The sequence below is a fragment of the Simochromis diagramma genome, unplaced genomic scaffold (assembly GCF_900408965.1).
Source record: "Simochromis diagramma unplaced genomic scaffold, fSimDia1.1 OVJJ01000205.1, whole genome shotgun sequence".
In the NCBI taxonomy this organism is placed as follows: Eukaryota; Metazoa; Chordata; class Actinopteri; order Cichliformes; family Cichlidae; genus Simochromis; species Simochromis diagramma.
The window spans coordinates 10,103,206-10,126,498 of record NW_024386782.1 but is presented as its reverse complement, the minus strand read 5'-3'; the positions used below and the strand labels follow the sequence as shown (position 1 = coordinate 10,126,498).

Here is a 23,293-nt window from a genome sequence, read left to right as displayed (position 1 = left end):
GGACAGTGTGGACCTTGTGAACACATCATCACAGGGGCCCACCCACTCCACAACTTCTCCGGTCACATAGTTGGGGTGAGAGGTAAACATTCGGGCCTGGTCACATCACGCAGGCCTCTATTGGACATTCAATTCTTAAAGGAAATATCTGACTGCAAACTGGAGGATGTCAGTGATAAACTACGTACTGAGAAAATCTAAAGACAGTATCTTTGTTGATACTGCTTCAAATATGTGGACAGTATTTTAAGAGTTGGCGGACTCTTCATAAAATACCAGCTTCTACATGTACGCTCAGGCGGATGGCCCAGTGATATTTTTCTTCCGTTCCTGTTAAGTCACCTGCTGCAGGAATTGCTGGTTTCCTGAGCAGTCAGTCTTAGGCGACCTACCAGTGAGGTCATTTTTTAATTTCTGTCGGTTTACTTGTGGTCTGCTCTATCATTTACAAAAAACAGTTTTCATGTGTATTAGGGATCATTGTCCTGTTGGAAGCCCCAACACCCGTCTAGCTCTTGGTTTGAGGTGAAGGTGAAGAATATGGAGGTAGTCCTCTTTTATTATTTCATCCACTTTGTGCAATATACCAATACAACTGGCAGCGAAACAACCCCAGAGCACCACCACCATGCTGGACAGCTGGTAAAGTGTTCTTATGTTTGAAAGCCTCACCTTTACCCCTCCAAACCCACCTCTGGTCATTGTAGCCAAATAGCTCAATTTCTGTAAATACGCCTTGGCCTTGTCAAGTTAAAAGATTTTGTAGAACCTTCAGCACACTTCTTAAAAGATTTGAGAGAATATATATATATAAGAGCCAACTCCGCCATTGCCTGCTCCCAAGTCCAGGATGAGAAAAGAGGAGGGTTGGGTGTGGGGCTGGCAAGCCCATCCTCTAAAAAAAAGCCATGCTACAGAAACTGCAACAAGTACATCCTGACAACTGCCTGGACGGGAAGACTCCTCTTCAGTGGGGCCCATGATGCGTGCCGGTGAAAGCAAGCTCGCCGACAAGTCTTCTTACGACCAAGGCCAAGACCAGGATAGGGACCTGTAACATCAGAACCCTGAATGAAAGAGGCGAGTCAGCGCAGGTGGCCAATGAGATGAAAAGATACAGCATCAAGGTTCTCGGACTATGTGAGACCCGATGGATCGGAAGCGGCCAGACCAGACCGTCTTCAGGTGAAACCATAATCTACTCCGGGCACGAAGATGTGGACCACAATCACGCTACTGTTGGCACCAGAGGCTAAGAGGGCACTGATGGCATGGGAACCCGTCTCACCAAGACTCATGATAGCCAGGGGCAGGAAGATTACCATCATCCAATGATATGCAGACACTAACACAGCACAAGCAGAAGATATATTTAAGCCTGTATATATACTTTGACTCTGTGAGGATTAGAGAAAATACAAAACAAATTCAAACTTGCCCACCCGATTCTTGTTTTGTAAAGTCACTAAAGATGTATGTTGTCCAATCATTCCGCCCTGGAAAAAGAATAGTTCAAAGAAATCAAGAAAAGGCCAAAATTATCTTGACACGCATGGCAATGATGAGCACATATAAATTTCTGACCATGACTCATGGGTGTAGCCAACAATCTGGCAGGACATTTCAGTTCCTATTTACCCTTTTGAAGATTGATTTGATTTTGTCACTGAGAACAACACAACAAGCCTAATCACTGCACATCTCTGTCGTTTTAGGGGCTTTTTCACAACACAGATCAGTTTCTGGCTGGATGCAAACCTGACAGGTGCTTCCTCTGGGAACTACAAAATCAGATTATCATAGAAAGTACAAACTATGATGACATCGTCAGCAGGTGTATCTCATTTAATACCGTTGAATTAAATATTAGATGCTAAGTGCTTAAATTATTAAGTATTACCAAGGGAACTATTTTCACATTTTCAGAACAGAACCAGTTTAACAACCCAAACTGTACTGATGGGGTCATTTTCCTCTTTCTCACCAGTAGTCTCCTGAGTGTCATTTGAGAACCGGCCTACATTTCCACTGGTTCGACCACAGATTATTATCTGGTACTAATGGCTGACGTTGGGATGTATCTTCCAATCATTGGCCAATCAGCTTCTTTCCTGTCATCAGTGCTCTCAGTAATTCTGACTTCAGGTTCACCAATCTTGTGGTGAAAGTATGCAGAACTGCTTCTAGGCTGGGTATCAGGGCCATGTAGGTGTAGCAAAGCTCACAGCATGGGAAGTCTGGCGCTCAGCATTTGCATTACCTAAATAAGCTCTTGTCACTGGAGTGTTTAGCCTGTGTCGCTTGTAAACTAGATTTTAGGCCCATTAACAAAAGAGTTCCCCTTCAACATTGCAGCTGCTCGTGAGGAAGCTGGAGCTGACTGCAAGTTTTCCAGTATTTCCTGTCTGCAAACTTACACTTACACTAACTTTAAAAATGTTTATGTTCAAAGATTTCGTCTTTATGTTAAAATCTTATTCATCTCCTTGCGAACAGAAAAATAAAACTATCTAGGGCTGTCCTGTGGTGTCTTGAACAAGGTTTTGGTAGCAGATCCTTTGGGGCTTGTGGGACATCATGTATGTTGTGAACAGTACTGACTGTGAAGCACTGTGGTCAACATTGTTGTTTTAATATGTGCTATATAAATACATTTTGATTTTGATTGAACTTGTACCAGAGCACCTAACTTGAGTCTGGGGAGGTAAAGACAGTTCAACACCTCGGGTTGTTTGTCAAGTCTCTTGTGCAGTTTTTGTGTTGTGGCAGGTGCTTTAGGTGTATCTCGGTCTGTGGTAATATGTAGCCAAGAGATTCACAGCCAAAGTAACTTCTGCAAAACATTTCATTGGAACAAGATGATTGTTATTCTTTTCAGCCATAGTTTTAGTGTTGTGGCTGATCACTATAAGTCAGTGGTGTCTTGACAAGTCATTCTTGGGAAGCCCATTCCTCATCACATGTTGCTTCTCCAGAGCACGTGCTAGAAATTGTTTCGTTGTTTATGGGAGAATTTTTAATTTCCCCTTTGTGGATTTAAAAATATGACTTGACCATGTAACTAACACTAGCGCCAGCACTGTGGGAAAATGCAGTTTTACTTCCTCAATATCAGTAAGCTGTTTTTGATACTGTACTTTCGAGGCTTAAGTGTTAGTTTCGATTTAAAAAAAACAAAACAAACTGCTTATGTGGGGAAAAAATTGAAAGAAATAAAGGAGCAAAAATCTGGTTTACTGCACGCAAAATACATTAAATGGACTCTTTATTAGCTAAACCTTACTGGTACTGGGTTGAACTCCCATCTGCTTTCAGAACTGTCTTCAATTAGATTAGTAGATTCAACAAGGTGCTGGAAACATTCCTCATATGACAGCATCACACAGTTGCTGCAGATTTGAGAGCCTCATATCTTCATATCTGCTTTTGTAATGCCACCTGGTGTGGTCTTCTGCTGCTCAAAACATCCAACCTGTAGCCCATCTCCTTCAAGGTTATTTTGTGCATGCTCTTTTGCATGCCGTGGTTGTTTGAGTTACCGAAGTCACGCTTTCTTTTGTCTTTTTCAGATCATTCCCAGTTAATCCCAGAGATGGATGTATGGGAAAATCCCAGATGATCAGTAGTTTCTGAAATACTTAGACCGGCCTGTCTGCATCAACAATCATGTCACGTTCACAGTTGTGCAAGTCACACTAATTCCCCATCATCTTGACCTTGTCCATGTGGTATATGTGATTGTATTAATGAACAGTTGAACAACTGTACCAAACACTGTGGCCAGTCAGTGTATGCTACAGCCTCAGCTGTTATTTTCTCTCTCTATGGCGCGTAGTCCTCTTTCTTCTCCCTTCTTATACTTAAACACCAGCAGGTCATCTTGGCCGTGTCTACATGGCTAAATGCATAGATAATTAACTTTTCCCATGGTTCCTAAATTTAATTTCATTAATAGACCCTCTTAATCACCTGGCACTGATGAAATTTCCATGCACACATTTCGAGCTCTTCACGGACAGGATGTCTAAAATGTGGTTTCCTGCAGTGTGACCGGGTTAATGGAAAAAAAAAATCAGTTACACACATATTTTGCAGTTTTTCTGAATGGTTCAGACACAGGTGTGAACAGCCCACACATCAGACTGTTTTATTATTTCATACTGCAATAAAAAAGTATGACTCCAGCAGATCATTTTCATATATTATAATACAGATGCAGAATTGAAAGTTTATTCTTTAAACAGCCTAGTATTTTACAAGAAATAGATAACTACTTGGAACTTTTGAACTTGTCCTTAAAACAGGACATAAGTGGGCACGAATCCTTGGGCTCTACTTTGCTGTCATTATCCATGAACACCCAGCCAAAAGAGGGAGGAGGGGAGGAAGGGGGGTGGGGAACTAAAGTGTAGGGGGGAACTGAATAAATAAAAACAAAAAAAAATGGATATAATCTCCAATCTTTCCCAAGCTACCCCATTCATGTATCCACACTTCAAAATATATATAGAAAACAAAACAAAACAATGAGATACAGTTTAGGCCAAATTTTAAATTTGTTAATTTTGGATGAAGCAGCTGAAGAGATGTCAGCAAATCAGCTCTCCATTAGTTTGACTTCCTTGCTCACTTGGGCTGGTTGGGGGTATCCCTCGACTGTTTGCTCCAGTCTGTTTCTCTTTAGGGTTAAACTTTTAGATCAAAGGTCCATTTGCACCAGAAAAATACGCTCTGCCTCAATGGCCAGTGTACTCCTGATAAAAGGGAAACAGAAAAATAAAGGGTGAAAGTCGAGGAAGCAGTTGGGGGTTCGGGTAAAGCAGCTGCTGTTCAAATTGGATACAGTCAGTGGGGGTGGGGGGTTTGCTTGGCTGCAGTCCCTTAAAAGTCCTCCAAAGTTTCAATCTCTCCCATATTCAATCTCTCAGATGACGCATTCACAGAAAAACCTGAAAGTGTAAAAAGAAACAATTAGCACATGAAACATAAAAAAGTAATCATTTTTCAGATGGATGTTTGTCCTAACCTAGTAGGCTGGGGTCTGCCCGGACCATCTTCTGCTTCTTTTTCTTCTTCCCTGAGGTGACTGTCTCAAAGCGCTGCTGCTGCCCACTCGTATGGTTGGACTGGTAAACCGATGAAGATCCTGTTCCACCCCAGACAGAATCCTTGGAAAGAGAGAAACTTGCACTTAAAAGACGGCTCAGCTCTCAGAGAAAAGGCTCAACGCAGTCCCACTAGATATCGCTGAACATAATGATGAAACCAGAGCTAACATTAATGCTTCGAATTCACTGTGGAGGGAAATGAAGTGCGAAATAATAGGAACTGCCACCAGTGACAGCGTTAAAACTTTCACAAAAGAACTGAGGTGCTAAACAGCTCAAGATGAGCCTCAAAAAAAACGCACCTTTTATTTTTTTTTTCTCATGTCAAAGTTTCCACTTGAAGACATTAAACACACGAGGCTACTGATGCAACCTACTGTAATTGAAACAATAAACTTGGGTGAAGGAAGGCGTAATGGTGTCATGTACAGCTCAGTTTGCCCTTTGTTACATATAATTTTTTCCATCAGCGCCACCTTCTGATCAAGGAACAAACTACTCCTGTAATTCTACCCCGACTACTTTTATCATCAGAATCACACTAGACTATTTAACAATACAATATGTTAAGATATAAGGAATAGCACAATATATACAAATCACCAAATAATAAATATCCAGGGTTGACAGATGTGATTATAAATAAATATCAAGAAAATTGACAGCAACATTACCGACAGACAATCTGACTGCACAGCTGGGACAAGCCAGACACCTGATGATTGTTCAGTTAGCTTTAAAAAGTTCACTGAAAGCCTTGCATTTTCTAAATATAGCCAAAAGACATGTGTTCACTGAATGGATGCCCCACTTTTCTTCACTACTTAGAAAGAGGCCAGCTCAAAGGTGTGTTAAACAGACAAAGGTGTCAAAGTAACACGTCTGTCACCACAGTGTTGCATGAGCTTCATAAGTGTAATTTTACAGATTATAGTATGATTAAAATCCTGGATGCTCAAAAATCACATCTTAAAAGTAAAACTATGATATACTACACTCGGTCCACTTTAATCCACAAATATAATTTTTTTTATATAAATATGAGCTATCAAACTTTTCAATTAATGGGTGTTTGCTTTGGAGGAGTGACTGTACGTAAGCATGAATGATCACACAGTCAAGGCAGAGTCTTCACATATTTAACTGAATTCTCTGACGTTTTTGGCTATTTTATAAACTAAATTGTATTTTACCTTTTAATAAAAAACACAACTTACTAAAATCAGCCCAACCCTGATGGTAGAAGAACCAAACCTGTTAATATGATCAAGCACTTTGACATAAATTCCACTTTTACAAAATTATGACACTGAGTTTTTAGTGCCATTGTAAACAACACTATTAATGCGCAATATTGATGTGACATTGGGAGGTGTTGGTGTACTGGACCGCATTGCATTTAAAAGTGTTCCTAATATTCTGCCTCCCTCATTTGTGGTAATGTGGTGGAAAACAATGTGAGAGTGCCCACTGTGTTTACAGTTCAAAGAAACCACTACACTCAGATTATTCTTCCAATAAACGAAAAGGATTTTCATTCGCGTGTCAGGTTTTATACAAACAAAAGGTGAAGTGCTGCTCTGACTACAGACAACATAGACGAAAGGTGGCCTTCATGTTTTAGTAAAAGCAACATGGATTAATCCTTCATAACATTGATGTAGTGATAAAATTCACCTTTTCGACAATCTCTTTTTCTATCATTTAAAAAGAGCAGGCTAAAAAAAGAAAGAAAAAAGAAGTGCCATGTCGGCACTTGCTATGACTTAAGATTTATAAATTAGCTGATTAAAAAAAACATTGTTATGGATGGCATCTTTCTGGGGTCATCTAAAGGGTGATGCAACAGTTTTAGTTTTTGCATACAGCCAGAAAAGCCACATAGTGAAGTGAAACATCACTTTCACCTCATTACAAGTCATATATGGAAGTGAGACAATTGGTGTAACAACCCTTGTTCTTGTAAGTCCTGCTCACCTGCTGCTGCTTGAGGGGTTGCTGTTGTTTCTGTGGTGCCTGTTTCTGTTGGTTAGCGTTCTGTTTGGCACGACGTTCTAGGAACTGCTTGGCAAAGTCCTTGGCCTCGGGAGTGTCCCCCAGGTAGGCCCTGATGTAGTCGTGCACCTCGTACGGAGAGTCCACTTCTTTGAGGAAAGATGCAAACGTAGGAACTGGCAGAGAGGAGGAGGAGAATATTTGTGTTTGGCTTCCAGAAAGGGCCCATTAATAGTTCCTGGTGGGATGACTTAGTAAATCATATTTAAAGACTCACCATCCAGGTTGTTGGCCGTGTTGAGGGTGTGCAGAGTCTGCTCACACCATTGCATGAACGTGTCCTGTTGACTCTTGTTGACACCTTGAAACAACTTTAGCAGCTTCTCCTCCTCCTCCACCTTCTTATTGGCTCGCCCACTCAAAGAGTTACTTCATGTGCACAAACAAATGAAAGAGGAAGACAAAGTAAGTCACTAAGATCTGCGTGTTACTCATCATATCCCTCACGCTGCAAATCATGCTATTCATCACAGCCTGTGACTAAGAGGGTTTGTAAAGTTTTGTCACTCTAAATAAATACCTGAGGTTGGCGTTGCCTTTATTGTTCTTCTGCGCGTTGCCTTTTCGGGTCTGTTGAGGTTGCTGGACAACTTCCTTCACAGCCTCATCCCAGAAACCCATATTTGAGTTGTGGGTGTCACCCCAGATGCTGCTGGAGTCTGAGCCCCAGTTACTGCTGCTGCTGCTGCTGCTGGTGGTGTTAACAGACCCCCACACAGAGTTACTCAGAGAAGTCTGTGAAGAGAGCCAGACACGTCTCAGATTAATTGGCCCATTACATTCATGGGATATCAGTACATTAGTTGGTATATAAAATGCCTAAAAATGGTAAAAGACAACTTAAAGTTTACAAAGAAATTGACTGATGTAATAGTTTTGTCCATCTATCAGTTCAAGAACCCAAACAGATTGATTTCTTAAGAAATAAAAGTGTAAAACTTCGCAACTTTAAAGTCAGAACAAGGATGAGCTGCAAATATTTGGTTACAAAGTAAGAAAACAAACAGATTATGCGAAGATCTGCTGATTCTGAAAATCTGCGGATTTTGCCGATTCATCATAACTGGTGTAGTTGCTGGAATTCCTTTTAGCAGAAGTGAAACGTAAAACCAGAAGAACAACAATTACTGCCTTGTGGTTAAAGTGCCTCGAATAGGGAGGGAGGGACAAAGAAAGACATTCTACATTACAGCCAGGAAAGTGTTTCTGCAGATCATAATGATGCCACAGATGATTAATTCGTTTTTTTGACTAATGTGTTCAAAGTTTCACCCGACTGGCTTCTGAATTCTTCAGCTGTTGCTTAAACCGACCATCAATTTTTAATCAGTTCATCTCTGGTTTCAAGTAAACATCTGTGCCAAATCTGAAGAAACATCTGAGGTATGCCTCTGATCACAGCTGTTGCTCGTGCAGAGGCATAAAACAGCAGATTTGTAAAGTCACTAATTTAAAAACAAAAAAAACAATCAAATCACAATTTTGTGAACTCCTCCTGGGATTTAAACGAAAATTTCATTTGTCAATATTTTGGATGTTATTAATGATATTCTGCCTTAAAATGCTGACTCCACTAACGACTCATAAACAGCTCTGCTTTTCTACGAAGCTCTTATTCTGTTTCAGTCAACAATATCTTTTGTTATTGTTTGTGTCACATACAGTTCTGTTTTGAGTGCGCGTTTGTGGGGCAACAATAGGATGTTGTTGCTGCTGTTGCTGCTGCTCCTTCCGCTGTTTCATCTGCTGGGCTTCCTCCCTCTGAATCTCCAGCAAAGACTTGGTGGCAACTGGCTGTTTGGCCATGTTACCCCAACCCGACAACTTGGCATGAGGCTGCTGAGCCTGCTGCAGGGCCTGCTGTTGCTGTAGCTTAAGGATCTCTTGCTGCTGACGTCGATGCTGTGAAGTGAACACAGTATTAATATACATATAAACACATACACACATATATAGAAACAGCATCTCAATAACAAGAAACAAAGTACTGATGACAGATGATAGACCATTATTGCTAAAAGTATTCACACACGTACAAACTTGAGCGATGTCCCATTCTTAATTCATATGGTTTGATATGATGTTGGCCCACCCTTTGTAGGTAAAACAGCTTCAACTCTTCTGGCAAGATATTCCACAAGTTTAGCAGTGTTTATGGGAATTTTGCACCATTTTTTTTTTCGGAAGAGCATTGGTGATGTCAGACTGACTTGTTGGATGAGAAGGCCTGGCTTGCAAACTCTGCTCTAATTCATCCCAAAGGTGTTCTCTCTTGGGTTGAGGTCAGAATTCTGTGCAGGCCAGTGAAGTTCTTCGACACCAAAGTTGCTTATCCATGTCTTTATGGACCTTTACTTTTTGCACTGGTGGAAGGTCGTGTCGGAACAGGAAGGGGTCATCCACAAAGTGTTCTCACAAAGTTGCGAGCATGAAGTTGCCCAAAATGTCTTGGTATGCTGAAGCATTCAAAGTTCCTTTCACTGCAACTAAGTGGCCAAGCCCAACCTTGAAAAACAACCCCACACCATAATCCCCCTCCACTAATTTTACACTTGGCACAATGTAGTCAGATAAGCATCGTTCTCATAGCAACCACCAAACCCAGACTCATCCATCAGATTGAAAGATGGAGAAGCGGGATTCATCACTCCAGAGAACACATCTCCACTGCTCTAGTCCAGTGACAGCATGCTTTACACCACTGCATCTGATGCTTTGCCTTGCATTTGGTGATGCCTAGGTGCCTGATTTTATACACCTGAGGCCATAGAAATGACTGGAACATGTTAATTCAATGATTTGGATGGGTGAGTGAATACTTTTGGCAATTCAGTGTATGAAAAAATTAATATAGTGTATACAGACAGGTTACACTTTTGAAAAGCACATAACAGCAGCAGTTCACTGAAAATTAAACCGGTCCACTCTTCTTACCTCGTCCCGCGCCTGTCGTTCTCTCTCTTCCTCCAATTTCTGGATCTCAGCCAATGACAGGGCATTCTGAGTCTGGTTTATAGTGTTTGGTGACTGCTGGCCCCACTTTGATGAGGATGGAAGCTGTGGACCAGGATAAGGCATTTTGTAAACTTTAAAGTCATCTCGTACTCTGTATTTTTAATAAATAAGGGTTATGTTTATACCTTCATTTGTGCAAGCTGCTGCTGTTGCTGCTGCTGTTGTTGCAGCCTCCTGAGGGCCTCTTGTTGCTGTTGTCTCTGTCTCTGCAGCTCCTGCTGTCTTTGGGCCTCCTGGTCTCTCCTCTTTTGCTCTTCCTGTTGTTGGGCCAGGGCAGCTGCCGCAGCTGCCGCCTCTTCCTCTGCTCGCTTCTCTTCCTCACGCCTCCGCAATGCTTCCAGTTCCTCCTGCTTTCTGCGCTCCTCTTCCTGGTGAAGCAGATACAAAAACCCAATAAGCTCAGTGCTGGGTTCAAGAAGAGGAATTATTAGACACGATTTTGTACCCTTACCTGTTTGCGTAGGAACTCTTCTCGCTTCTTTCTCTCCTCCTCTTCCCTCCGGCGTTCTTCTAATCTTCGAAGAGCTTCCTCCTGTGCCATTCTTTCCTCTTCCTCCTTTTGTCTCCTATGTGCTTCTTCCTGTTCCCTTTGCCGTCTTAGTGCCTCCTCCTTAAAATTCACAATGTTGTGTCAGTTCGAGCCTCACACCAAATGAACAAATCAAAGGGTGACTCCAAAACATAAAAACCCAACTGATATCTTTTTTTTTGACTACCCAGTGGTTGTTGTCATTGGAACGCAACATGAATAAAGCCTGATTACAGCTAGTCTGTAAACAATATTACTAAGAATTTACTAAGCAATGAATGCTTAGCAAATTCCAAGCGACACTGTTTACAAACTAGCTGGTGCCACCTTTTTTACGTTACAATGCAACTCTGACATACTGTATCTGTATAAAGCACCTGATACATCAATACTGCCCTTTGTTTGTTTGTTTTGTTTTGTCTTACACTGTGTGAATAAGAAAACCTCAAAGATTGTCTTTTTGCCCAGTGCCACTAAGACATGTACTCATTCCATTTTTAAGTGCTTCTATGAAAGCGTTCCACCTGTTTCTGCCGTGCAAGCTCCTCTTCTTCCAAACGTTTCCGTTCCTCCTCCTGTCGAGCTCTCAGGGCCTCCTCCAACCGTTTCCTTTCCTCTTCCTCCCTTTTAGCTCTCATTTCTGCCTCACGCCTCTCAAGCTCCATCTGACACAAAGCAAAATAATGAACTTAAGGCATTGTTCACAGAAACGTGATCTCAAAATAATAGTCGGACATTTCAGACTTCTATTGCTGTATTCCAAACTTCTGAGATCTTTAGAGGTTAGTAGAGTCACTGTAAAACACTCGTAGACCAAGATTTTTAATCACCTTTGCATTCTTTGCCTTCTCAAACTGTTGCATCTGCTCAATAGTTGGAGCCTGTGCCATGGAGTCTATGGGTAAATCCCATACACTGCTGCTATCCCACGCTGTTGAAAATGATTCAATTTTATACATTACACTTGCCACAAAAACACATTTCCATCACTTCAAGATACTAAAGTAAGAAACTCACTGCTCTGAGAAGCTTGTTGGAGGTTAGTTGTGCAGGAAGCCTGAGTAGACGGGTTCTGCATTTCCCACACAGAACCAGAGTCTTGTACAGACAGAGATCGGGTAACAGGAGGTAGGAGACTCTCAGATGCTCTACAGTAATATAAAGCAAACACATTAATGGATTCAGTTTCCCTTGATGTCTCTAGAGGTAACATTTTTAAACACTGAAATACTTATGATAATAATGATGCTATCAACCTTATCTTAAGAGCCTGGTATTGCTGTTGAAGCAGGTTGATCTGCTGTTGGTGCTGCTGCTGCTGCTGAAGAGGAGCTGAGCTAAGAGCTGCAGCTTTCTGCTGGGCCAGGGCCTGAGCATACTGCTGCCTAAAGGGAGGAAGATGGGTAGATAGTGATTAGGGAAAAAAAGCAGTATAGTGGCTGGGGGTTTCGTAGTGCGGAATCAAAGCAAAAGCAGCATGGGTTTGAACACTTTCAACCCTTTCATGTGGAGTTTGCCCGTTCTCCCTGCTGTGTTGCAGGTTTTGTCTGGGAGCTCCTGTTTCTCTTGGCATTAAAAGCATTCCATAAACCTTTTTTTGGTAAATAAAACCACAAATAATGTGGACAGTTCACAGTTCCATCAAGCAAGGCAGTTATTAATAAATAAGATGACATTCAACAAAGTCAGAGGCTGATATTTATGCATTGTGTCAAATCAATATTGGACCAGCTGCTTCTTCTTTCAGCTGCTCCCTTTAGGGGTCGCCACAGATCATCTGACCCTATCTTTAGCATCCTCTTCTGTCACACCACACCCTCTCATGTCCTTCACTGCAGCCATAAATCTTGTCCTCACTAGCTAAACTGGAACTTTTTTTTAAACCAACTCAATGTTTGATGAAGTGTTGAGTCAATAAAACTAGTATTTTTAATCAAAATAAGTTATTGTTGCACAGAAATCAAGAATAAATAAGCAATAATGTCTCAACTTAAACGGGAACTCTACCAGTTTTACACACCACAGTCTGTCTGCAGGTCTTGGGCAGTAATACTTCATATGTAAACCAATTTGGCAATTTGTTGCTTCAAAGTGAGCTGTGTGAATTTGCTGATGCAGTGTCAAATCTGAGCCTGGCATACCTGAGGAGGTATTGATATTGGAACTGCTGTAACTGGTAAAGGTTGAGAGCAGTGAGCTCCTGGTGCCTCTTCAACCTCTCTTGATCCCCATCTCCCTTCAAAACATAAGAAAAAAGAATTACAATAAAAATCATGTTTTTAAATCAAGTTGGAGAAAAAGCAAAGCATTAAAAAGCTTCTGATCCCCCTCTCCATCTTTCTAGCTGCCCATCTAATTCAGCATCACAGGGAGGCTTGAACTGTTGCCTCTCACTAGGTGAGAGGCGAAAAGAGTTCATCTTATATTGTGCTTTAAAAGATAATACAATGAGGTTTCCTTGCGTTTCCATACACACCCTTCTATTTTAAAAAGGGACTACTACACCACCTACAGGATAAAAGGTAGTACTGATTCTACTTCTGATTTGAAAAACAGTCCCTCCACATTTAAGAATCAAATGGAGAACACTTTGCAGGATCCTTACCTGTAGAGGTGGAGGTGCAGAACCTGGAGTAAATGGTACCCTGCCCCAGATCTTCACGATCTCCCCCAGAGGCTGAAATACTTCATCACACCCTCTTTTGACCAAAAGGTTCATTGTGAAGTACCCAGCCTGAAACCACTCTGTCATCTCATGGTTACTGAATGGACCTAAAGGAGCACAAAAAGACAGCAGAAAACATTCAGGAGTCTGTTTTTAAGACAAAACTACAATCTAAGCTACACTCTGACCAGATGAAGTCCAGGCTTACCCTGTATCTCCCCCTGGGGGTCTTTGTAAAACCACTTGAGAGCAGCTTCATGGGTCAGGGGCAGGCCTGCAGGCTTGGGCTTCTCTGAAGTCTTTGCTGCAAGTCTGTCATCATCCACCCCACTGTCCTGTAGGTACGCTACCATCTTTTCCGCCTCCTGGAAAGGATTTTTTATTTTTTATTTTTAAAGAAAGGCATTAAAACTGACACAAAAGACTGCCTCGTCTCAGATGATTAAAAAAACCCCAAAACATAACAGCTTCTTTCTGAGCAAAGAGTTGCTTTTAAAAACCTGGTCATTATCCCTCTGGGGTCCAGGGAATAATTGGCCGTTTTTGAATACTTTTGATTTTACCTATATTTCACCTTCAAAAACCTTTTATCTTGCCTTGTTTGGTATCAATATTTTGACATACTATATTAGTACAATTGATCTAAATCAAGACAAAAAAATTAATTATCCGAGTAGAAAAAAGTTATATTTTTTACTGTACAAACCACAAATATGTTTAACGAATCATTTTCATAACTTGAAATGCAAATAGAAATTGCAAATTTCTAAAAATTATGCACAAGTTCTGCAAACAACAAAGTTATATGGTACTATTTACCTAAAAATGCAACCAAGGTCTCAGGTGTTTTTTATATAGCCATTTAAAACTATTTACAGAACAATCAGGTGTGCAGCATCAAATAAGAAGGCACGCAAATTATTTATACAACTCCAAAGTTTCTATCCACTATAAGACAGAATTCCACAGGCCTAAACCCTGCAGGTCTGACAACAGGAGGGGTATCAGTCCTCTCTTCCATGTGGAGACAGCATTTACACTGGAATCTGCCTTTTGTGGCTTCTTTGGATCAACTGTGACATTTAGCAGTATAACTGACACACAAAACAAAACAATGACTACACAACACACTAACTATAGCCTCCAAACACAATTAACGTCACTAATGTCTCACATATGAAAACGTGCTGTCTCCTTCTTTCGCTCACCCGCTTTCTCTTGCCAGTGCCACTCCTAAAACTTCCCTCTCTTCCTAAACAACCAAGTGCCACATGTTACCATATCATTTTTTTTTTGATTGACTAACATGGTACGCTTTAACACCAATAGGGAGCGGAGCGTGTTTGGTAGCGCTGTCCTTAGAAAACGCTGTTTTTACCGTTTCTTCCCACCGTAAACACCACTGTTTTGTTCAGAAAAAACCCCATCGCGTGTATTTCTTATCATAACTCTGGTTTTACGTGGCCCATCGACACAATTTAAAAACTGGTATATAGTTTGTAAGTTGAAATGGAGACTTTGGGTTGCTGCGTCGTCTTACATTGGTCATGTGAATTTGACGCACCGGCGCGTCCATAGACCCCAGAGGGTTAATGAAATTAGTCAAATGTCTGGTATTATAATATTCTTGATATAATTTCTCCTTTAGCAACAAGATTATAACTGATCTCATGACTGTGGATTTCTGGTTGATGACCACAGTCCTGCTGACACACCTTCATGATAAAAGTTTACATAATTACCTGTTCAAAGTGTTTTAATCCCTCGTCTTCATCAGTGTCATGTGACACAGTGTTGGACCTGCCAAAAGGTGCCATTATATTTGAAGGAAAGGGTAAAGGATTGTTCATTGGCACAGAAACCTCTATGGGCTTTTGCTGTTGTATATGGAGAGTAGGTGATGGAGCAGAAACTTCTGTATGGAAAAAAAAAAACAAAAACAAAAAACAGATGTTTGTATTTTTGGCACATGCAGAAAAAATAAGTAATATTTACAGTGAAACTGCATAAAAGTCCCACCTATAAGGGTGGTAGAAATGTGGGTCATAGGAAGAGATTCCAGTATGCTACTAGACATGGGGACATGCACAGGGACTTTGCAGGGCTCTGGGGGGAGTTCCAGGGGTGGCTGTCGCTCAGCTGGCCTCTCAGGGTCTTCTGTCCTGCTGGGCAGGTTTGGGGACAAAGACTGAGCAGGAGAATGGGGCTCTGAGACAGTTGGAGGAACAGGTGGGGCCTCCTCTGGTACTCTAGCCAACTCTAAAGTAAAAATTACAAATCACAATATGAAATTGTCATAAATAATAATTAGATTTTGTAATATTAAAAAATGTGTATTAAAATGTGTGCGTTGTGTCAACAGTGATTAGTTGATATTGTATCACATCCACATAATTTTCCACATTCTTTTGTCATGTTTGAATCACGCCTTTAAACAGCCATCATTTTATTTTAGAAAAATGGTTGAAGCACAAAACAGGCCAGCATCTGCAGTGCAATCCATTGTGTTTTTTAGTGTCCTTGAGACTGTGGCTGAAAGACTCCCACAATTTCTCCTTACAGACAATACTTTGACTGAAAGTATATTAATCTAAGCAACTGCTGGGATGTATATGAAATTTTTGCATTAGTACATCTCAACCAGTTTCCAGTCAACATGCTGGTCCACTAATGCTAGGCTCATACTGCAAGACCTTATAAATCACTGAAATCTGACTGATGACAAGTATTTTTCTGGAATCTTATGTTACTGGTCATACTGCAGCACTCACACTAAAATCTGGTTCTGGAAACTGCAGACAAAATGTTCGAACTATAAGAGATTTTTTTTTTCCCCTTCTGTACATCGAAGTTCATACAGTAAGAGACCGCCATCACCCTGAAGGCTGAGCTTGGCTTCGGGGAATGCCATTTCCCAAAAGTGAAACAGCCCAGTCTTTTTGTGCGCTTCATAAAAAGACTTTCATTTCCAAAGTGCTTACAAAACTGTGAGTCTTACAGTCTATTTAGATGTACTTCTATGTAAAAACCGTGACTGACCTTTTCGGTCAGCTTCTCTTTTGGCCTCAGTTTCTCTCTCTTTGGTCTCCTTGGGTTGGCAGTCTTCGTCCTCCAGGCCCTCTTCACACACTTCCAAGGGTTTGAATTCAATCTCTGCCTCTTCCAAGATCGGCTCCTTGGAGGCTTTCTGCTATTATGAAGGGAAAAGAAAGAAAAAAAAAAAAAAAAACACACTTTTGAAAATTTGGCACACATATCCCTTAAAGCCATTAGTGTTTTGAAGCCAGTTGAGGATAGTCAAGTCTTGCCATTTATCAGTATAATGGTTTCTGCCTGAAATCACCTTGAGTGAGAGAAATGCCCCCGATGAGTCAAAGGTGCCCGCCTCCTCGTCTGCATCCTCCAGACACCACTCTGGCAGGCTGTCCCTCTCATCTTCAAGGCTGCCACTGCCTGACCTTGGCCTCCTGTAGCCACGCTCGTCTTCTCTTGCATCAAATGGGAAACGGCGACGCTGGTCTGGGTGTTCCCGCCACCCTGCTGACCGAGGCCCATCTGGAAAGACAAAATAAATACAAAAAAAACCATTGGAAAATAATGAGAAAACCATTTTACTCATGATATACTTTAACTTCATGCAGATGTTCAGCAGTAATACATTTGCCTGTGCAAGTGAAAAGCAGTTTAAAATAAAGAATCAATGGTGAAGAATCACTCATCTCACTCTAAGCACGCTTTGTTGGCTGGTACTTTAAAGAAGCAGTAAATTACTGACAGCCAAGCTAACAAAACGCCCATGATACAGAAAGAGGTGGAGCTGGAGAATTCAACTGAATTCAACTTTGTGTGCTATCATGAATACCAAAAACCAACCAGCAGTTTGGCTGTGAAACAAAATTTTTTTTTCTCAAACAGGCAGTGGCAGTCACCACAAATACATTTATCTCTGATAAATGTATCGGTAACGTGGACTGTGCAGTGCCCACCTGGGCTTGGGGGGCACCACCGGTCATTGTCCCGCCGAGAACCTGCCGGGCGCCAACCCCCCTCATCATCCTCACCATTCTGATCATCACGAGAAGTACGCCAGTTCTCACTTTCTGAACGCGTGAAGTCGTGCTTCCTCTGGAGTCCTGCTCCACCGTCCTCATAATTACCTCGCACTGAAAACGATGGAGTGAAAGGTAAATAATGATTATATCGACAATGAGATCATAATTTGTGTTACCAAACTCATGCCTCATCGACATTCTTCAAAAATCTCAACTTCCTATTGGTCAAAAGTTCAACTTGCATAAACACACTTACTGTGATTGATCTGAAAATGTCCTGGAGCAGCATCTGTCACAAAAACAAAGCAACAAATAGATAAGCTAAGTTCATTCGCCCCAAAAGATCACCACATATTGATTATTTGAGGAGCAAAATGTGACACCAACCTGGGTCTTTTCGACCTGGTTTTTCAAACCTTCTATCTCCCCTATTGATAGAAAGAAAGTCATTATATAAAGTTATGAAAGGAAAAAAAAAAAACTTCAAGCTTTGACAGAAAAAGATGAACATTTTAATACCTTTCTTCCCAGCTTTGGGAGCGATGCATCTCCCTTACTCCACGACCAAAACCTTCCACATCGTCAAAACTTCTTTGGTAAAACCCTCCATCTCCTCTGCCCCGACCTGAAAACAATCACAAACACTAATGAGATTCAGTTGCTCATAATCATATTCCACAGGCTTTCTTTTGGTTGGGATATTTAACACGGTTATAAAGGAACAAATGCCGCTAAGATACTCCAGCAACTCCTCTTGCAAATTATTTGCATTCAGCATTATATTCATCAGCAGGAGTTCTACCATGGTCCATAAACCCAAATCTGCTGAATCATGATGGTGTACTCTCCATTCACATTTTTATCCAGAGGTGTACAAGAAAGCAGCTCCTGAGATTTTTAATTGAATCTTTTCTCTCATGACTCACAGACAACACCCTTGAACAAGGACAAATCAGTTTGGCTGATGAAGTATTCTGCAATGTTTTACTGCCATAGTAAATGGCCTGTATTTATATAGCGCTTTACTAGTCCCTACGGACCCAAAATCGCTTTACACAACCAGTCATCCACCCATTCACACACACATTCACACACTGGTGATGGCAAGCTACATTGTAGCCACAGCCACCCTGGGGCGCACTGACTGCTTCTAGTGAAGAACAATAACTTACTTTCAGACTTTTTTGTGTCACTATGACTAGCTTTCTATTTATAATTAAACTGCCTATCTATATAGCTATAGCGTGACCTCTTGATCAAACTTTAAAGTATTAGTTCAGGAAAAGTATACCTGACATGACCAATGCCAGTAACAACAGTTCTTTTGTTTATGAATATTAATAGCTATTTCTGATTAATATTTAACCTCGCCCACACTGTGTATGTACAACTAAACATGTCGACAGCAAAAGATCAACAGTCCAGACATCAGGGCCTTAAATTGTTTAAAAAGATATGTAAATAAATAATCTGAATTTCAAGACCAAACTCTGGTAGCTGGTAACATAGCAGTTTCTATAAAAGACGTTTGTTTCTTAACACGTTATATTTTAGAAAATTATTACAGATAAAAGGTTAAGTCTTTGAACTAAGTCAAAGGTCAATGTGAAATCATAGTGACATACTGTTGCCACACACTTAACATGACCTCTGTCTAACACTGCAACTTTACTGGAGTGCATTAGCACGCAAGAAGCTTGAAATATTACACCGATCCTTATTGCAGCCTACAGTTTGCAAGCAAGCCATGCCATCATTATGTAAATGCCTCATCTTATTATTTACAATTTCCAAGAATGATGAGCGAAAGAAGAGGTAGACTGATTTTGTGAAAAGCCATGTAGATGGAAAGCTGAGAATTACCAGCAACACCCACCTCTCCAGTCAACGGTTTACACCAGGAAATTTTACAAATTTCCTTTGGAATAATCTGGGATTCACAGATGAACACTTTGTGCTCAGCAGAAGGCAGAATGTATATCCTTTGCTCCAAGGCTGACTAACAGTCATTTATTTTACTCTGGTGTGAGAAAATACTCATTTTTTTAATAGATCTGCATCTTGACTACGTCTAAACAAACGTCCGTCTGCTTTCAGAGACAATCTTCCACCTTTAGGGCACATCAGTGCGAGGCAACATTTTGCTGAGTAAGCACATCACCTACGGGATACTAGTATTACACTATACTGTCTCCAACTCTGGACACACTGCCAGGCTGTTTTAAAGGCACTTTAACTGTATCCAGTTGTCATGACTTTCCTGAAACTGCATACACACATCAACTACACACAGATGTGTCTGTTATACTGTGGGGGCACTTGGTTCTGTTACTTCCTTTATTTTATAAAGGGAAATCAAATAAAAAGTTGTCAAGAGTGATCACTTTTATCTTGTGACAAAACATTTCTATACTGATTCACTGATTAAACGTGTGGGAGCTTCTGGACTGGCATCTAAAGGCCTTTAACTTCCCTGGTCAAATTTGCAGGATTTATTTTTTGAACCAAGCTCAGTTTTTCAGCTCCAAATAAACCAATCTGACCAATCAGACCACTGCATTTGGTAACAAGTACCCTTGTAGCTCAAAACACTCTTGTTGGAAGAACACAGCCTCATTTCTCCAACAAAGAATTAAACCTGTCTGTCTAGAGATTAAATCCAACATATTACTTCTCCTTGAAATTATAAAAGGAAACACAACTTACTCATGTATTCATGAGCTTAGATACATTCTTACCTCTACCCCTTGAAGTACTTCGGCCTCTTGGTGCCCCTGCTATCAGCCCACCTCCACGCCCTGTGAGCCGAAGTACAGCTGCACTGTTTACAGACATGGAAAAATTTCTCTGCAAATACAAACAGAAGGGAGGGGAGCAAACGGAGGGGAAGCCAAGTCTGAGCTCTTGTCTTTGTATCCGCTCTGTGTTATAAAGCTAAATTAGTAAATACAATGCATATGCCATTAAAATAATAATATTGCAATTGGCCTCAGGCCAGCTTGACATTAATGTCATTGTTCTGATCTGGTTGATACCTGTTCCTCCTCTGTAAAAGACACGAGTGCCAGAGGTGGCAGGGGCTCCTCTTGCAATATGGGCAGAAACTCCTTATCGTGTAGGTCTATAGGGATCTGGACAACACAAACGCACAGTACGGGTTTTCACAATTAAGATACATTTCATTCAATTTTCAAAGACTATTATAGCACAACAAAATATGGGGGATGAAATTCAATCTTGGCAGTCGCACACTTTGTATGAAAATCCCAATGGCTACGATCTTGCGTCAACATCTAACGCTGACGTTACGGACGTACCCACCTTGTTATCCTTTACATAAAGTGCTAACATTTCTTCTCTCCCGTAGCGATATTCTGCAAGTTTATACTTTGGCAATGCAGGTGAGAGGGGTGGAGAGGCAACAGCATTGCTGCTTCCACCACCACCACCACCACCACTGCTGCTGCCTCCTCCTCCAGACAGGGCACGCAGCCTGCAGACAGAGACAAAGCAGTAAAAACATAACGGACAGAGAAACATCAATCAAGCAACAGGTCTCAACATGAACGAGAAAACCTGCACTAGGCCCACGCAGAAAACCAGTTTAACAACCTAAAAAAATCACTTCATCCACACTAATCACGCCAGTTCAATTACCATTCTGGTCCAAAGTTAAGTGTCTGGGTTTCGGCCATTCTCCCTTGAAGTTCTGCAAATGTGGAAATGGAGGTAAAGGATTAGTGCCAAACATCTGCCATCCTCGCCCCCCAAAAAAACAACAGCAAAAAAGAACACATAGACAGTCATGCAGCCTAATACTGCTTAGAAGTGTTACTGCATCCATTCAAAATTGGATATGTGCATGTCTTGACTTGGAAATATAAATGGGTATTCCAAAATTGCATGTGGCATAAACAGACAGGGGAACTGCAGTACTGGTCTGCACCTGTATATACAGTTTTTACTTTAATTGCTGAAAATCTTGAAAACTAAAACTCAGGCATGTCAAACACATTAGGGGTTTGTCCCTGGCTTTAATGCATTTCAACTCCTCAGGCTATGTAGCCCATCCCACAAGCACACAACCAGTGTACAATTTCAATGTGCTAAAGCTATTTTAGGACATCTCTCAGCCTGCAAGGAGGCTGTGGCAGACACCTGTAATTGACGACTGAGATGGACTTTCTTTCAGCAAAAACAACTCTCCCCAAAATAATCATGTTATGCCAGCATCATTAGTTGTTTGTTTATGCTAGTGTCCCTACTACCAAGACCTTCCCTTCACCCTTAACCTGGAAGCACAGATCTAAGGCACAGGCCTTCCTCAAACATCAGGCACAAAAGGCGACAGCAGACTTACAATAGCCTTGACCATATGGAAGCCTGAATAAGCCACGTGTAAGTTGGTAGTTACAGCAATAAATACAGCAACCGGAGGGGGGCTTGCGATATTTGTGGTGTTTCTTCTGTGAGTTTAGGCACACTTTAAAGCTAGACCTTTGATTGGCCGGCTTTATATAACGATACGGCGTGTTTGAAATGATTAACGCGTAATCTGTACACAGCAATATAACTTATCAGTTTTATGAAGTCAATGTACCGTTACAATTTTGTTAAGCAGCTTAAATGGTACAAAATACGAGTGAGCGTTAAACTCCTGTAAAGTTTTCGGGAAAGTCACCGAGTCCATCGTTTAACTCCTAACAAAACTACAGTAGTCAAACTCCAGCCTTGATTACGTACTAAGTGAAGTTAATGTTGCTGAATAATGTTAAAGCTGGCTTTGCAATGCTCGCTGTGATGGTCACTGAGGAAGGTTCAGAAAATCACCCTCAGCTGCCAGCACTGCGTTAGCCAACGCAGCAAACTAGCAAGTCCTGTAAACACCTAACGTGGATATTTAAAGCATTCACTGCACATTCGTGACTGTCATTATCCAGCATGTTTTGCGACTGTTAAATGCTCATAGTGCGGTTATAGACGTGCGGAAAGGTGGCGGTAGAATTGTAGTTAAAGAAGCGCTTTACTGCCTGGTGCAGAGTATTTTTTGCTATCCAGAAAGACGATGGCCAACGGTGGTTATCCCAGCGTGCTAGCTAACTAATTAGCCAGCAACGTTTAATCCCAACCTAGCTATCGTATATGTGTGACAAGTAAAGGCAGACGCGTGTACTGACACTGTTTTAGTTTATCACAAGAGAGTAGGTAAAGCTTATAATTCACATAAACTGTGTAACACTGCTCCGGAATAAGTTAATCCCCCCTCCCATCCAATCACCAATGCTTATAGCTAGCATGCTAACGGGTTAGCCAACTAGCTCCACGCGGCCTCCCGAGCAGCCTGGATCGACGACTACCTTTCCTTGTCAAAACGGCCCGCACTTCGCGCGGCCCAGACACGCACACGGAGGCACTGGGGCCCGGTGCTGCAAGGCCAAGTAAACATGGTGGTAGAACCAACAACCCCAAGCGCCCCAGATCCTCGCAATTTGCCCCCCTGACGTGGTGGCTACCTAACGCGAATGATTTTTTCCTCGCTAGTGTGTCAAACTTTGGCTGTCTTACCTCCGCTTGTTCTGACAGCACAAGGTTTGTATACGAGCTGTGTGGCTCTCTCTGGGCTCTCTCTCTCTCTTCGTTTTCCACAAGATGGCTGAGCGCAGGTCACATGACAGCAGATATATAAACCCGAATGCCGAGGAAAGATTTGCTGACTGCTACACACAGTAGCAGCCTGTGGTAATGTTCTGGCTCATAATGTTAATTTTAAATAAAGTGAACTTTGTATTTATCCCTTAAAAATCTTGAGAAAAGGACGTGACACGGGCCTCTCCGCAATAAGCCAGTAAACTCAGTATAATGCAAACTT

The 23,293-nt window shown here is 41.4% G+C and overlaps 1 protein-coding gene across 12 annotated transcripts; it reads right to left on the bottom strand.

Moving 5' to 3' along the window:
* Nucleotides 1-4,095: 4,095 nt before the first annotated feature.
* Nucleotides 4,096-23,119, bottom strand: gigyf2 (GRB10 interacting GYF protein 2). Of its 12 annotated transcripts, none has more exons than XM_040021702.1 (30): nt 22,990-23,118; nt 21,082-21,133; nt 20,746-20,917; nt 20,460-20,555; nt 20,163-20,271; nt 17,944-18,049; nt 17,812-17,852; nt 17,681-17,713; nt 17,359-17,535; nt 16,716-16,927; nt 16,412-16,562; nt 15,392-15,631; nt 15,115-15,287; nt 13,581-13,737; nt 13,313-13,479; nt 12,849-12,946; nt 11,964-12,092; nt 11,725-11,855; nt 11,538-11,638; nt 11,232-11,372; nt 10,630-10,788; nt 10,304-10,546; nt 10,098-10,220; nt 8,826-9,065; nt 7,684-7,898; nt 7,381-7,532; nt 7,086-7,279; nt 6,683-6,686; nt 5,027-5,170; nt 4,096-4,949 (listed from the first exon to the last, which is right to left on the bottom strand). In XM_040021702.1, exons 2-30 carry the CDS (start codon nt 21,117-21,119, stop codon nt 4,882-4,884), a joined length of 4,014 nt encoding a protein of 1,337 aa, XP_039877636.1. In that variant the 5' UTR covers nt 21,120-21,133; nt 22,990-23,118; the 3' UTR covers nt 4,096-4,881. The 12 variants fall into 12 exon arrangements, with proteins under 12 accessions (XP_039877636.1, XP_039877639.1, XP_039877640.1 ...); XM_040021705.1 differs by having other exon boundaries at nt 12,849-12,943; XM_040021706.1 differs by having other exon boundaries at nt 16,412-16,559.
* Nucleotides 23,120-23,293: the final 174 nt, after the last annotated feature.